Raw genomic sequence first — 14,156 nt, forward strand, 5'->3', positions numbered from 1 at the left:
ACCATTCAGGTAGAAGTTGGGGGAGTCCACCCCCTTCTCCTCGCTTTATTCCTACGCATACACGTCTCTTACCTACATCTCCAGGGATTACATCTAAACAACAAGACATACTGTAAAATACATGAACGAGTGGAGTAAAACTACCACCATCCCTGCACTACGACTGCTTTCCCATTTCGTTCCTCCTGAATGTTGCGGAATCAGCTGCTTGCTGGCTTTTAGCAGCATAAAGGGAGTACACAGCTTTGTGCGCGTAGAATGAATACTGCCCATCAACTGACCACTAACGCAGATAGTCCGCTTATAAAGAGGACTCCGTCAAGCCGGTAAGTGAAGGCATTGTCAAAAATCAAAAATCTGATATTTACCGGAATGGTACGCTAACATTATGTGTCTTATGGGGATTCATTTAACTTTATGAATCTTTCAGCACTGCAACACTCAACTCTTTACTGTTATTATATTTGGCTAAATCACGTCTCCTGCATGGTTCTTCCTGCTCACCGCACTGACGAAATGACCTGGTGGCAGTTCAACTACCGTCACACGTAAAACACGAGACATCAGACAGACCAGTTGGAGGAGTGATGGCTCTGAGGCTAAGGATCTGCTCTGGTATCCTGAACGTTGCCGGTTCGAATCCCCGTCACTGCCAAAAGAGATCCTACTTTTCTGGGCCCTTGAGCAAGGCCCTTAACCTGCAATTGCTCCAGGGGTTCTGTACAATGGCTGACCCTGCGCTCTGACCCCAAGGGGGTTCATGTGAAAACTAACAAATTCCTAATACGAGAAATTGTATAATGCGAAATAAAGAGAACAGCTACTCTTCTGTTTATGAGATTCCAAACACCTGCGTTCCTTATTCCTCATCACTGCGTTATACACATTGTACTTCCAGATACAGTCATATGAAAAAGTTTGGGAACCCCTCTCAGCCTGCATAATAATTTTTCTACTTTCAACAAAAAAGATAACAGTGGTATGTCTTTCATTTCCTAGGAACATCTCAGTACTGTTAGTTGAAAGGAAATTAAATCAAATGTGAAGAACTGGCTGTGCACAAATGTGGGTCCCCTTGTAATTTTGCTGATCTGAATGCCTGTCACTGCTCAATACCAAATTTATGCACCTGTCTAATTTTGTTATGATGCATATTTTCTGTTAATCCAATAAACTTAATGTCACTGCCGAAATCCTACTGTGTCCATAAGGCATGTTGTATATTAAAAGGAAGTTGCTACTTTGAAAGCTTAGCCAATGATAAACAAAAATCCAAAGAATTTGGAGGGGTTCCCAAACTTTTTTTTATGACTGTATATGATCAAATTGATGATGATGCTGGAATTCTATGAGAAAGACACAAAAGGATAAGATCAAAGTGGAGCATATGATATGAATTATCTGAGAACATTTGGTAAGTTGCCACATGAGAAGGTGAGCATCAAACTAAAAAAAGCAGGAGTTCAGGGTGATGTGTGTAGATGGGTGCAGAATTGGCTCAGACACAGGAAGCAGAGGGTGATGGTGTGAGGAACATTGGCAGATGTTAACAGTGGTGACAACAGGGTTATGGAGAACTCCATCTCCCATGAAGCCCTGCAGGAATCTGAGGCACCACTGCCTCCCAGGGGGGGCTAGCGTTCCGGGCGGAGGTACTGTTCAGTCCATACTTGTTCTGTCCCGGACCATATATAGAAGAGACGTCCCGGCCAGGCAAGTGCCCCAGCCGTCCTCCACAACACCCTTTGGATTTCCAGCTCTAGGTTGCAGAGTCACTTCTGGATGTGTTAACTTGGATGGTCCTCTTCAAGGAAGTGCAGTTAAACTTTGAAAAACAAATGCTAAACGTACCTATTAGACAGCGCTGTGGAGTCGGAGTCGAGGAGTTGGAGATAATTTTGGGTACCTGGAGTTGGCAAAAATGTACCGACTCCTAATAAATTTAAATTGTAATGAAAAAAAAATACAGCAAGTTCAAATGTCTTATTTCACAAACAGTAGTCATAATTAAGTACTTCTATGATGTAAGAATACAGCCCAGTGCATAGTTGTGTTACTACTAGTGTGAAGTTCATCTGAGCTGTTATACCACCTGACACTCGCATATTGTAATCTGGATTATGGTACATTACAAAAATTGTTTGCATTTTATTTCCGATATAATGTGTTTAACAAGTTCATTTGAGTGTAAACAAGTGCAATGATGTACAGTATATGGAGGTGTGTGCTGTGGCCTGATGTGTGGTCAGGAGTTCTTGTCTTTTGTTTAAACTGGCCAATACGGTCAATGTCAAAATGTATTTGTATAGCACATTTAAAACAACATAGGAATGCTGTGGCCAAAGTGCTTTACAATAATAGAATAAAAGAAAAACATACAATTAACATGAATAAATAGAAATAAAATAGAAAAGTAAATGAACATAAATAAAATAAATAGAAGCAATGTTACATAATCACAATGAGGAAACCAGCAGTATTACTGAAGGTCACGGAATGCAAGTGAATAGAAATGAGTCTTTAATCTCGTTTTGAATTGTAGACGACTCCTTTATGTGACGAGGTAAAGAGTTCCACAGATGAGGTGCCACAGCTGTCCCTCTTAGTTTTACATTTGGTACGAGGGACAACAAGAGACAACTGACCAGAAGATCTAAGCACTCTGAATGGCTGGTGTAAAGCACACAATTCGGATAAATAGGTAGAAGCAAGCCAATGTAAAGATTTAAAAACTAGCAACAAGATTTTAAAATCAATTTGAAAGCTGACAGACAGCCAGTGTAAAGAAGCTAATATTGGAGAAACAGAATCAGACTTTCTTTCCCCAACCAGGAAGCGAGCGGCAGCATTCTGGACCAACTGTAGCCTGCATATCAGAGATTTACTAATCCCAGAATACAGCGAGTTGCAGAAATCAAATCGAGAGAAGATAAAAGCAGGAGTAACTTTTTCAAGATCCCTAGAAGATATAAAAAAGGCTTGATCTTACCTAATAGACAAAGCTGGGAAAAGCAACTCTTGACTACAGAATTAATCTATTTCTCAAAAGAGAGGTTACTGTCAAAGATAACACCAAGATTGCGGACTTGAGTTTTGCAAAAGACAGAGAAAGAGCCGAGAAGTCCAAGACCAATTTGGGCTTTAGCTGATGGGCCCACTATAAGCACCTCCATTTTATTTTGATTCAGATCAAGAAAATTATTAGCCATCCAGGATTCATTGCAGACGGGAATATAAACCTGTGTATCATCCGCATAGCCGTGAAAAGAAATGTTACATTTCCTAAAACTAGCTCCAATAGGGTGAAGGTATATAGAAAACAAAATAGGACCCAAAATGGCTCCCTGAGAACGCTACATTTAAGAGGAGCAGTAGACGAAGAAGAGGAATTTAGAGTCACTGAAAAGTGTCTACCTGTTAGATAGGACCTGAACCAGTTAAGAGCGGCTCCTTTAAGCCCAACAAGATGTTCAAGCCGCAACAGCAATATCTCGTGGTCAGTAGTGTCAAAGGCAGCGGACAGGTCAAGAAGGACAAGGACTGCAGTACCACCTGAGTCAGTAATAATAGAGATGTCACTGAATACTTTAAGGAGGGCCATCTCAACACCATGATAACGCCTAAAGCCAGGTTGGTAGATCTCAAAAAAATTACTGGAGTTGATGATCGACCAATAAATTATAAATAATTCTTTCTAATATTTTAGCCAGAAGAGAGAGAGTAGAAAGTCAGCTTCCTAGCCAGTAGTTCTGTGGTTAAATAACGTGTATGTTGCCTTCCTTTATTCAACATGGAAAATATATTAGCATATTAAATACAGAGGGGTCGGAGAGTCCGAATCAAAAGTACTAGAAACTAAGGAGTCGGATTCGAAGGATTTATCTACCGACTCCACAGCCCTGCTATTAGAAAGTCTGGCTAAGCTACTCGGAGCAGGTGAAAGTCAATCCTACTAACTGTCAACTTATCCTCCTCTATCTATCTTTTTTTTATTCATTTATTTATTTTTGTTTTTGCTCTTTTTCAGTGTCTTGAAAAGTTCCCAGTTATCCAGCACTTCAAGTTTGGCAGTCTTCTTTCCATTCAGCCAGTCAAGCCCTGAGAAGCACCACCTTGAATTGAAAGACATGGGGGCAAAAAATTGTCGCAACAGCACCTGACCCGTTTGGAGAAAATGTTTTTTCACATCAAATCCCCGGCATTTTCAGTAAGAGCCGTTCGGTGGGATCAAGTCGTTATTCTTCTGGACGCGCAATGTCCGTGACTCCCCTGTTTCTGCACACACACACACACACACTCTCTCTCCATTGCGTGAAGCCACCACTCATCCTAGAAACAGGTTACTTGGCTCCGAGGGATATATTTTTTTTGCTCTGTAAACCATGGCAGACATATGTAGGTTATAACTACTGGTTGTTTGAATCGTGGTGTCCTCCACCCTGCGGACTAAAACCACAAGTGCAGCCAAACGTGTTTAGAAAAATGACAACCAGTGTGAGGGATGGGGGGACACTTCAGCTGCTGGTTTTCATTTCTAGAGGAATAGTCCCTTGCCATTAAATCACTAGTACTGTAACCTTTACTGTAGTCTGCTGTAAATATTGTAGAACATAGTAATAAGAAATGGCTTTTCCAGAGATTCTCATTTGTTTGTAATTGCACACCCAGTTGGATCGTGTGAGCAGTTACAAATCCATCCCGACCTCGTATAACCGACATTATCAAATCCAGTAGGCTAAATCCCAGCTTACGTAGCCCCCCTCTAGATGGGCACCCAGATATTCTGTGAAGCTGAGTTTGTCAGCTTTAAATAGAAGTTTGCAAAGCACTGTCTCTGACGTTACAAACAGTTGTATTATCCTGAGCATGAGCGGAGGCTCGTTTCACCGAACTTTCACCGTTATTACCCCTTCGCCGAACTGTAGATCCGCACTTTTTTCATTTGCTCCCAGACAGGCAGTCTACTGATGGACTCCGTTCCCACAAGGCAATCAGACGTGTGTGTCTAATTACAATCCAGAAGCGCAACAGAAAATGATGTTTGAAAATGTCAATAAAGATGCCAACTACGCAGGCTGAAGGCAAGTGTTGCTTCTCGTCTGTTTTATTATTCACTTATTCATTTCATACCCCAAATTTTCACCCTCATTCACCCATTTTCCACATTTATAATAATTAATGCATATGACCCCTGGACAAACAAGCAGGCATATGACCAGGGAATCTTTTCTCCCCTCCCAGAACCTAATGTATGACGTTGGTCAGGCCCACCCTTTCACCCATTGCGATGATATGACGAGGCTGTAAGAAAATGGTCAGAAATTTGACTCGACTTATGTCACCAGCTACAGTAGATTAAGATGTCGGTTGTTTTCAGCTCTTTTCCTGTCTTACTAGAGTGGATTGAGACTCTAAAAACCACCAAACCGGTGCTTCTTCTCTGTATGTGAGCCGGGGACCTGTGCATGTCATATATCAAGTGTCTTTTTGTATTTATTTAATTTAATTAGTGACAAACCAAGCATGTTTCAGTGCTTTGTATTCACAACTCATTAAATTTGGTTTTAAGCAGAAGGAGACGGAGTCTCTGACTTGTTTAATCGTACGAGCTCACAGGAGTGGGGTGCCGTTTATATTTATTAAATTAAGTGGTCGTGTTTTTACACTCTTAGCTCGTGCATGTGTGTGATCTCAATGAGATGATGACCCCAGAACAGAATCTGACCATCTTGTGAAGCCAAATCCTATATTTTATAATTAATCGGCCCTCCGTTTTCAGAATCTGCTGGAAGGGAGCAGGAGCAAATCCATAAAACGTTTTGACAATGGCAATAGTTAGCCCATCTTGAATACCAGTCCACCATTTGCATAGTAATAATCACACCCACACTATTCACACATGGCTTGTCTTGGCACTTGGCACAAGCACAGAAAAGACATGGCGACGTCATGAAAAAGTTAAAGTGAAGTAGAAGATGCCCTAAAATAGCACTGAGTGATAACTCAATTTATCGATTAATTTGAATTTTCTGGTTTGGATGATGTGCAAAATGAAAATCGTGATTCACTCTCAACTGGCTAAATAACACAAAGGGTGTTCGACGTTCACAAAAATAATTTTTATAGCCTATGCATAAGTTTTTATTTTACTTTAGGGCTTGTGTGAAGTCTCACTGGTGCTGGTACCCCACCCGCGTGGTTCTTGCCTCGGGCTCATTGTTCCAGGATTGACTTCCACTACCCATGACTTACTAGGAAAAAGGTGTATGGATGGGATCCGTAAATGACAGCATGCCCCCTCGCTGCCCCCCTTCAACGCCAACACGCAGTAGGAAGATGGCCACTACCCACAACTTACTAGAATAAAGATGTATGGATGGGCTCCGTAAATGACAGCATGCCCCCTCGCTGCCCCCCTTCAATGCCAACACACAGTAGCAAGATGGCAACTCATTCATCGAGTGAAGAGCTCATCTTGAAAACTGCCAGCATTTCGTCAGTCACTTGGACATGGTTTGGTTATGCAAAGTCCAACGTTGGTACAAACCACGGTCCGCTGTGAAGTTTGTGGCCACTAAAGGTAGCAGCACAGCAAACTTAACTTGAGCATCTCAAACAGAGGCACACAGCTAGGTGGCGGGAGTGTGAAGCTCTGTGAGACAAACAAGCAGGTAACAATAGGGTGGCATCCTTTTCATGTCACATTCCATACTACGATAAGAATGGACCCCCGCTGGAAAGAAATTGCAAATGCGGTAACGTTTCATATTGCTAAAGATTTGGTGCCCATATATATAGTTGGGGGGGGGAGGGAGGGATCATTCAGATGATAAAGAAAATATCTCTACATCCCTGATACAAGTACCCCCATCTTAGAGGGTCTTTGGGGAGCAGTAGACAAGCTTCTGTTCCTTGCAAAAAAGCTTAAGGACATAAAACACACCTCATATGTTGTTATCTGTTTGCAAATTGCAAGTGTATGTTGTTTAAAGAGTCTTCAGGTATACAAGACATTTTACTTCCTTATTTTTCTCAAATTTATTAACTTTGGATTTGCACTTCATTGTTCCTCAAGGAGAGCTTCATGGTTTGTGAAGTAACTACATGTTGTGAGTAGTCACTAAGCAGCACCCGGGAACAAATCTTGTTCTGAAACCGCTTCAAGAGATGTGTGTGCTGTTCTTCTGTGTGTTGATATTGTTAAAATAAAAGTTATTTGAATAATGTATTTGCTTTTTTTCCAAAAAAAAAAAAAATCAAAATTGGAATCACAAATCGAGTGTAGGTTGAAAAAAAACTGCAGGTTTTATTTTTAGGCCGTATCGTCCAGCCCTTCTCTAAACTTATGTGAGGTCTTCAGATGTGAGGAAATGGATAACATCCCAGCGGTAACAGGGACCACTAAGGAGCTACTGAGGGATTTGGAAATGACAGAGAGAGAGAGAGGAGCTGCTGAGATTAAAAAGGCTGAAATCAAACAAATCACCAGGAGCAGATCAGATTTAACCTTGAGTGCCGAAGGACTTTCATGAGTACAGATGTAACTCCTTGACGCATATTTTTAGGAAGTCACTGTGCACTGGGAAAATCTGAAGGACTGGAAAATGGCAAATATTATCCCGTTATATAAAAAGGGTGAGATTGAAGCAACTATACGCCAGGAAGCTTAACATGCCTCACAGGAAAATGAATAGAAGGAATTATAAAGAAAAGATTGGGCAACAGGGTGGCATGGTGGTGCAGTGGTAGTGCTGCTGCCTCGCAGTTAGGAGACCCGGGTTCGCTTCCCGGGTCCTCCCTGCGTGGAGTTTGCATGTTCTCCCCGTGTCTGCGTGGGTTTCCTCCCACAGTCCAAAGATGCAGGTTAGGTGCATTGGCGATCCTAAATAGTCCCTAGTGTGTGCTTGATGTGTGTGCCCTGCGGTGGGCTGGCGACCTGTCCAGGGTTTGTTCCTGCCTTGCGTCCTGTGCTTGCTGCAGTTAGCTCCAGCAGACCCCCGTGACCCTGTAGTTGTAGGCGGGTTGGACGATGACTGACTGACAGACAGATTGGGCAACACCTGGCAAGAACAGGACGTTCAGCATGGGTTCAAACGATGGTGGTCTTGTTTTTCTAATATGCTGGAATTCAGTAAGGAAGCAACCAAAGGATACGATCAGAGTGGTGTGTATATCATTTATCTTGACGTTCAGAAAACGTTTGATAAGGTGTCACATGAGAAGGTGGTCGTCAAACTAAAAGAAGTGGCAGTTCAGGGTGATGTTTGTAGATGGGGACAGGATTGGCTGAGACACAGGAAGCAGAGGGTGGTGGTGTGAGGAACCTCATCAGAATTGGGTCATGTTAAGAGTGGAGACCACCAGGGGGCAGTGCGGGGACTGCTGCTATTTATAGTGTTTATAAATGATTTAGATAAGAATATAAGGAACAAGCTGGTTAAGTTTGCAGATGATACCAAGATAAGTGGATTAGCAGATCATTTGGAATCTGTTATATCACCACAGAAGGACTTGGACAGCAGACAGACTCGGGCAGATTTGTGGACGATGAAATTTAATGTCAGTAAACGTAAAGAATTACACACAGGAAGTAAAATCATGTTGGTTTGAATACACAATGGGCGGTCGGAAAATCGAGAGTCCACCTTATGAGAAGGATTTAGGAGTTATAGTGGACTCTAAGCTATCAACTTCCAGACAGTGTTGAGAAGACATTAGACTGTCAGGTTATATAGCGCCTTGATGTGTGGAGCACAAGTCACTGGAGGTTCTGCTCAGCTTTATAACACACTGGTGAGGCCTCATCTGGAGTACTGAGTGCAGTTTGGGTCTCCAGGCTACAAAAAGGACACTAGAGAAGGTCCAGAGAAGAGCGACTAGGCTGATTCAGGGCTACAGGGGATGAATTAGGAGGAAAGATTAAAAGAGATGAGCCTTTAAAGTTTAAGCAAAAGAAGATTAAGAGGTGACCTGACTGGAGTGTTTAAAATTATAAAGGGAATTAGTCCAGCAGATCGTGACTTTAAAATGAGTTCATCAAGAACACGGGGACACAGCTGGAAACTTGTTAAAAGTAAAACTCACACAAACATTAGGACGTTTTCCTTAACACAGAGAAGCACAGACACTTGGAATAAGCGACCAAGTAGTGTGGTGGACAGGAGGACTTTAGGGACCCTTGAAACTCGACTTGATGTTCTTTGGAAGAATGAAGTGGAGAGGACTGGCGAGCTCTGTGTGTCTTAATGGCCTCTTCTCGTCTGCATTGTTCTAAGGTTCTGATGTTGCATATCTTAGCACTTTAACTGTCTGTATAGGGTGGTCCAGACCTAATTACGCACTTTTCATTACACTGTAATTTATTAACTTTATTACATAGAAAATCCCCCGAAAAATCCCAGACCATCGAGAAGGGTGCAAACTGACGACATGAAGAATCGTCTTTGTGCTGAACTGGAATCATCTCCGCCTAAATCAAAGTCATCCAGACGATCTGGATCGGCATAATTAGAGGTGGACCACCCTGTATATGCAGTAGGACTGTTCATAGTGTCCTTTGAAATAAACGCACAATGTGCTGAGGGGGCTTACGTGGGGGCAGAATCCTATCTCAAAACATAATAGAGCACAAGGTAATTCATCGACTCCGTGTTCTTTTAAGGCCTTTCACGATGTCCTCAAATAACAGAGTCGATGATGGGCTTGTGGGGCCTGAAACATCTGACACATGCAGTCGATTACAACTCGGGTGAGGTAAGAAGGTCTGTCAGTCATTGGTTGTTGGGGGGTCTCTTTGTAGTTCAGCGTTACCTGTGCGCATAACTAGATGAGGTAACTTAACTCCAAGATCTCAGCCATGCCAGTATTTTATTTGCCTTGTATTTGTGATTTTTGTCTCGATGTGAGGAGCACAGACATGGCTACTCTGTCCACACAAATTTTTATGGTGTCACTGTGTCACCTGCCGTTCTCCAATATACAGTGTCATACCCGGATGGAGGTGGTACCCAGCCGGGACGCCTGAGAAGACAGGAGGAGGACTTGTGCCTCCTCCAGACCTCGAGGGGGCGACCGCCCTGGAGGCCTCGGGTAAAGAGCTGGGAAGTTCAACCCTGTAGGGACCCGGGGTTACCGCCAGGGGGACCCCAATACCAGGAAGACCCTAGACCTCAGCACTTCCGCCACACCAGGAAGTGCTGGGGGGATTAGAAAACGGGGACACCCGGAGTGCTTCCGGGGAGACAGCCGGCACTTCTGCCACACGGGGGCGTGTCGATGGGAGATTGCCGGGAACACACCTGGAGCACATCCGGGTGCTTATTTAAAGGGGCCGCCTCCCTGCAGAAGGGGCAAGAGTTGGGTGGAAGAGTGACTAGGTGTTTGGAGGAGACAAGAGGCGACCTGAAGAAGAGAGAGAGAAGGCATTGGATTGGCCTGGACTGAGGAGTACTGGGGATTGGTGAGCACAGAACTGTGAAAATAATGAAAAATAAAAGTGTGCTTGGTGACATGAGCATGTCAGCCTGTGTCCGGGTTCACAACAGTCATGGCCGAAATTATCGGCACCCCTGGAATTGTCCCAGAAAATGCACCATTTCTCCCAGAAAATTGTTGCAATTACAAATGTTTTGGTATACACGTTTATTTTCTTTATGTGCATTGGAACAACACAAAAAAACTGAGAAAAAAAGCCAAATCTGACATCATTTCACACAAAACTCAAAAACTGGGCTGGACAAAATTATTTGCACCCTCAACTTATTATTTGGTTGCACGCCCTTTGGAAAAAATAACTGAAATCAAGCGCTTCCTAGGACCATCAACAAGCTTGTTACACCTCTCAACTGGAATTTCCGACCACTCTTCTTTTGCAAACTGCTCGAGGTCTCTCAGATTTGAAGGGCGCCTTCTCCCAACAGCAATTTTGAGATCTCTGCATAAGTGTTCAATTTCGAACCGGACTCATTGCTGGCCACTTCAGAACTCTCCAGCACTCTGTTTTCAACCATTTCTAGATGCTTTTAGAGGTATGTTTGGGGTCATTGTCCTGCTGGAACACCCATGACCTCTGACGCAGACCCAGCTTTCTGACACTGAACCCTACATTGCGCCCCAATATCTTTTGGTAGTCTTCAGATTTCATGATGCCTTGCACACAGTCAAGCCACATGGTGCCAGAGGCAGCAAAACATCTCCAAAACATCTTAGAACCTCCACCATGTTTGACTGTAGGTACTGTGTTGTTCTTTTCTTTGTAGGCCTCATTCCGTTTTCTGTAAACAGTAGAATGATGAGCTTTACCAAAAAGCTCTACCTTGGTCTCATCTGTCCACAAGACGTTCACCCAGAAGGATTTTGGCTTCCTGAAGTACATTTTGGCAAACTCCAGTCTGCCTTTTTTATGTTTCTGTGTCATTAGTGGGGTCCTCCTGGCTCTCCTGCCATAGCGTTTCATTTTGTTCAGATGTCGACGGATAGTTTGAGCTGACACTGTTGCACCCTGTGTCTGCAGAACAACTTGAATATGTTTTGAAGCTGATATAAGATGTTTATCCACCATTCGGACTATCCTTCGTTGCAGTCTTTTATCAATTTTTCTCTTCCATCCACGTCCAGGGAGATTAGCTACAGTGCCATGTGTTGTAAATTTCTTGATTATGTTGCGCACAGCGGACAAAGGAACATGAAGATCTCTGGAGATGGACTTGTAGCCTTGAGATTGTTGATGTTTTTGCACAATTTTTGTTCTCAAGTCCTCAGACAAGTCTCTGCTCTTCTTTCTGATCTCCATGCTTTGTGTGGCACACAACAGAAAGGTTGAGTCAACTTGTCTCCATTTTAACTGGCTTCAGGTGTGATTGCTATATTGCCAGCACCCGTTTCTTGCCACAGGTGAGTTCAAACGGGCATCATATGCTTGAAATAAAACGATTTATCCACAATTTTGAAAAGGTGCCAATAATTCTGTCCAACCCATTTTTGGAGTTCTGTGTGACATGACGTCAGATTTGGCTTTTTTTCTGTTTTTTTTTGTGTTGTTCCAATGCACAGAAAAGAAATAAACGTGTATACCAAAACATCCGGAATTGCAACAATTTTCTGGGAAAATTCCAAGGGTGCCGATAATTTCGGCCATGACTGTGTTTTGTTTTTTTTTGGGTTGTCACTTCTGGACTTGGCGCCATGTCCCTGTCCTTGCTCCATGTCGACCACGTCCCCATTATTTAGCAGTCCTTTATTTGCCACTTTGCCCGTGTTTTGGTGTTACAGATAAAAACAAACCTGAAGAAGCGTCTGACTCGCTGAATGGCACGCCGATCCTCTGACGGGCCTGCAGACACACGCCGCTGACATACGCCGAGACTTGCCGGCTTTCGGGCCGACTCATCCTGTCACTCTGCTGGCTTTGCTGTTTGTCAATCCTGTCTGGTCACATTCAGGAGAGCTGGCAGCACTGTGACTTGTCTCCATTATCTCAGTGACGTAAGTGCAGGCACGCAGGCGGGTTGTCGGCCTCTGCGGTCCTGTGAGTTTGTAGAGCGGGGGACACGTCTCAGGTGCTCCATTTTGGTGGCTTTCTGGAGAGCCAGGCTTGCAGTGACACGCTCGGGGTCACACCGCAATTCGGGGTAGGGACTGAACAGATGTCTATATTTTGCCTTACAGGTGAGATGACAGAGTCTGTCGGTGCCCTTTAATAACTTTATGTTCGTTTGCTTAGCAGACACTTTTATTCAAAGCGACTTACAAAGGAGTAACTTGAGTAAAGGGACAGTTTAGGAACAAGTGGAGCAGGACTAGGACTACCCTGTTTTCACAAAATCGGGTAAAAGGCGCATATTTGACTACAAAAGGAACAAAGACAACTTGTCAGATGTTGAAACTGAGAAATGTGTTTTGAAAACTATCTGCATGTTCTGAAGTGGGGGGTTTAGGGGGGCTGTGCACCAGTGGGTCTCCTCAGCTCGTCTTTTAGCAACACTCAGTTGACATTTGAGAACCGGGGAGGCCAACTGAATCGTGTGAAGCCCTTTGAGAGGGTGGTCCTGGACGATACGAGTCCTCTGGTGGTAGACCACCTGCAGTGTGCCTATCAGATAAACACTGAAGTGGAGGATAGAAAAATGTCTGTCTGCTCCACAATGCTGGCCGCACTGGGAGGGCCATCGATGTCCTTTGATTTCTCGAATGCCTTCAATACCACTCAGCCATCTCTGTTAAGGGGTCACCTCAGAGATATGCAGGTGGATGAGCCTTTGGGGTCCTGATAATAGACCCCAGTGTGTGAGGCTCAAGGACTGTGTGAGCAACACTGGAACAGCACAAGGAGCAGGCCTGTCTGCTTCTCTCTTCACTCTGCACACCTCTGACTAGAAAAATAACAGCAGGTCACGTCACTTATGGGGGCGTTGATAAGGGGGGCAGAACTTGGAGATCTGACTGCAACTCAACATCAGCAAAACCAAAGAACAGTCCGGTCACTATTCAGGGAGTGCACGTAGTAAGGGTCCACATCAGTGACAAGTTAGACTGGTCTGAGAACACAGAGGAACTGGGAGACTGCGCTCCTTTATTGTGGGGAGTGACATCCTGCACATCATCTACAAGTCTGTGACAGCCAGTGTGGTGTGCTGGGCTGGTGACATCACTGCAAGAGAGGACCACCAAATATACCAGCTCATCAAAAAGGGCAGCCTCAGGTATGGAGCACACTGTGGACCACCCAAAGATTGTAGTGAAGGAGAGAATGAAGACGAGACCGAGTGCCATGATGAACAACGCTGCACATCCTCTCTGTGACACACAAACACTCAGGACTTTCAGCCAATGAATCACTCGGCTGAAGTGGGTCAAGAAACACGATGGGGGTCTTTTAAACCAAAAATACGCCTGTATAGCGCCTCATTGGGACTGGGACTGACAAGTTGGAGCTGCTCTTTCTTTTTACATTTTCTTTGCTTTTTATTCATTCTGGTGTATTCAGACCGTTGTGGATGTGTGTGTATATATTTATCTGTCTATTTATTTCAAGAGTTTACTATATAGAGCATTTTAAATCTATCTCTTATATAGTGCCTTTCATCCATCTATCTATCTAATGTTGTGATCCTGCCGACTATACTGAAATTCATATCTATCTATCTATCTATCTATCT

At 43.7% G+C, this 14,156-nt stretch overlaps 1 protein-coding gene across 1 annotated transcript in view; it reads left to right on the forward strand.

Moving 5' to 3' along the window:
* The window catches only part of ptpa (protein phosphatase 2 phosphatase activator), a 211,175-nt gene extending 204,814 nt beyond the window's left edge, over positions 1-6,361 (forward strand). Inside the window, exon 10 of the mRNA XM_039764421.1 lies at positions 4,028-6,361. Coding sequence (XP_039620355.1) covers positions 4,028-4,102 — 75 coding nt within the window. The 3' untranslated portion in view covers positions 4,103-6,361. The remainder of the gene's footprint in view (positions 1-4,027) is intronic.
* The last annotated feature ends 7,795 nt before the right edge of the window (positions 6,362-14,156 follow it).

The sequence above is a fragment of the Polypterus senegalus genome, chromosome 9 (genome assembly GCF_016835505.1).
Source record: "Polypterus senegalus isolate Bchr_013 chromosome 9, ASM1683550v1, whole genome shotgun sequence".
Taxonomy (NCBI): domain Eukaryota; kingdom Metazoa; phylum Chordata; class Cladistia; order Polypteriformes; family Polypteridae; genus Polypterus; species Polypterus senegalus.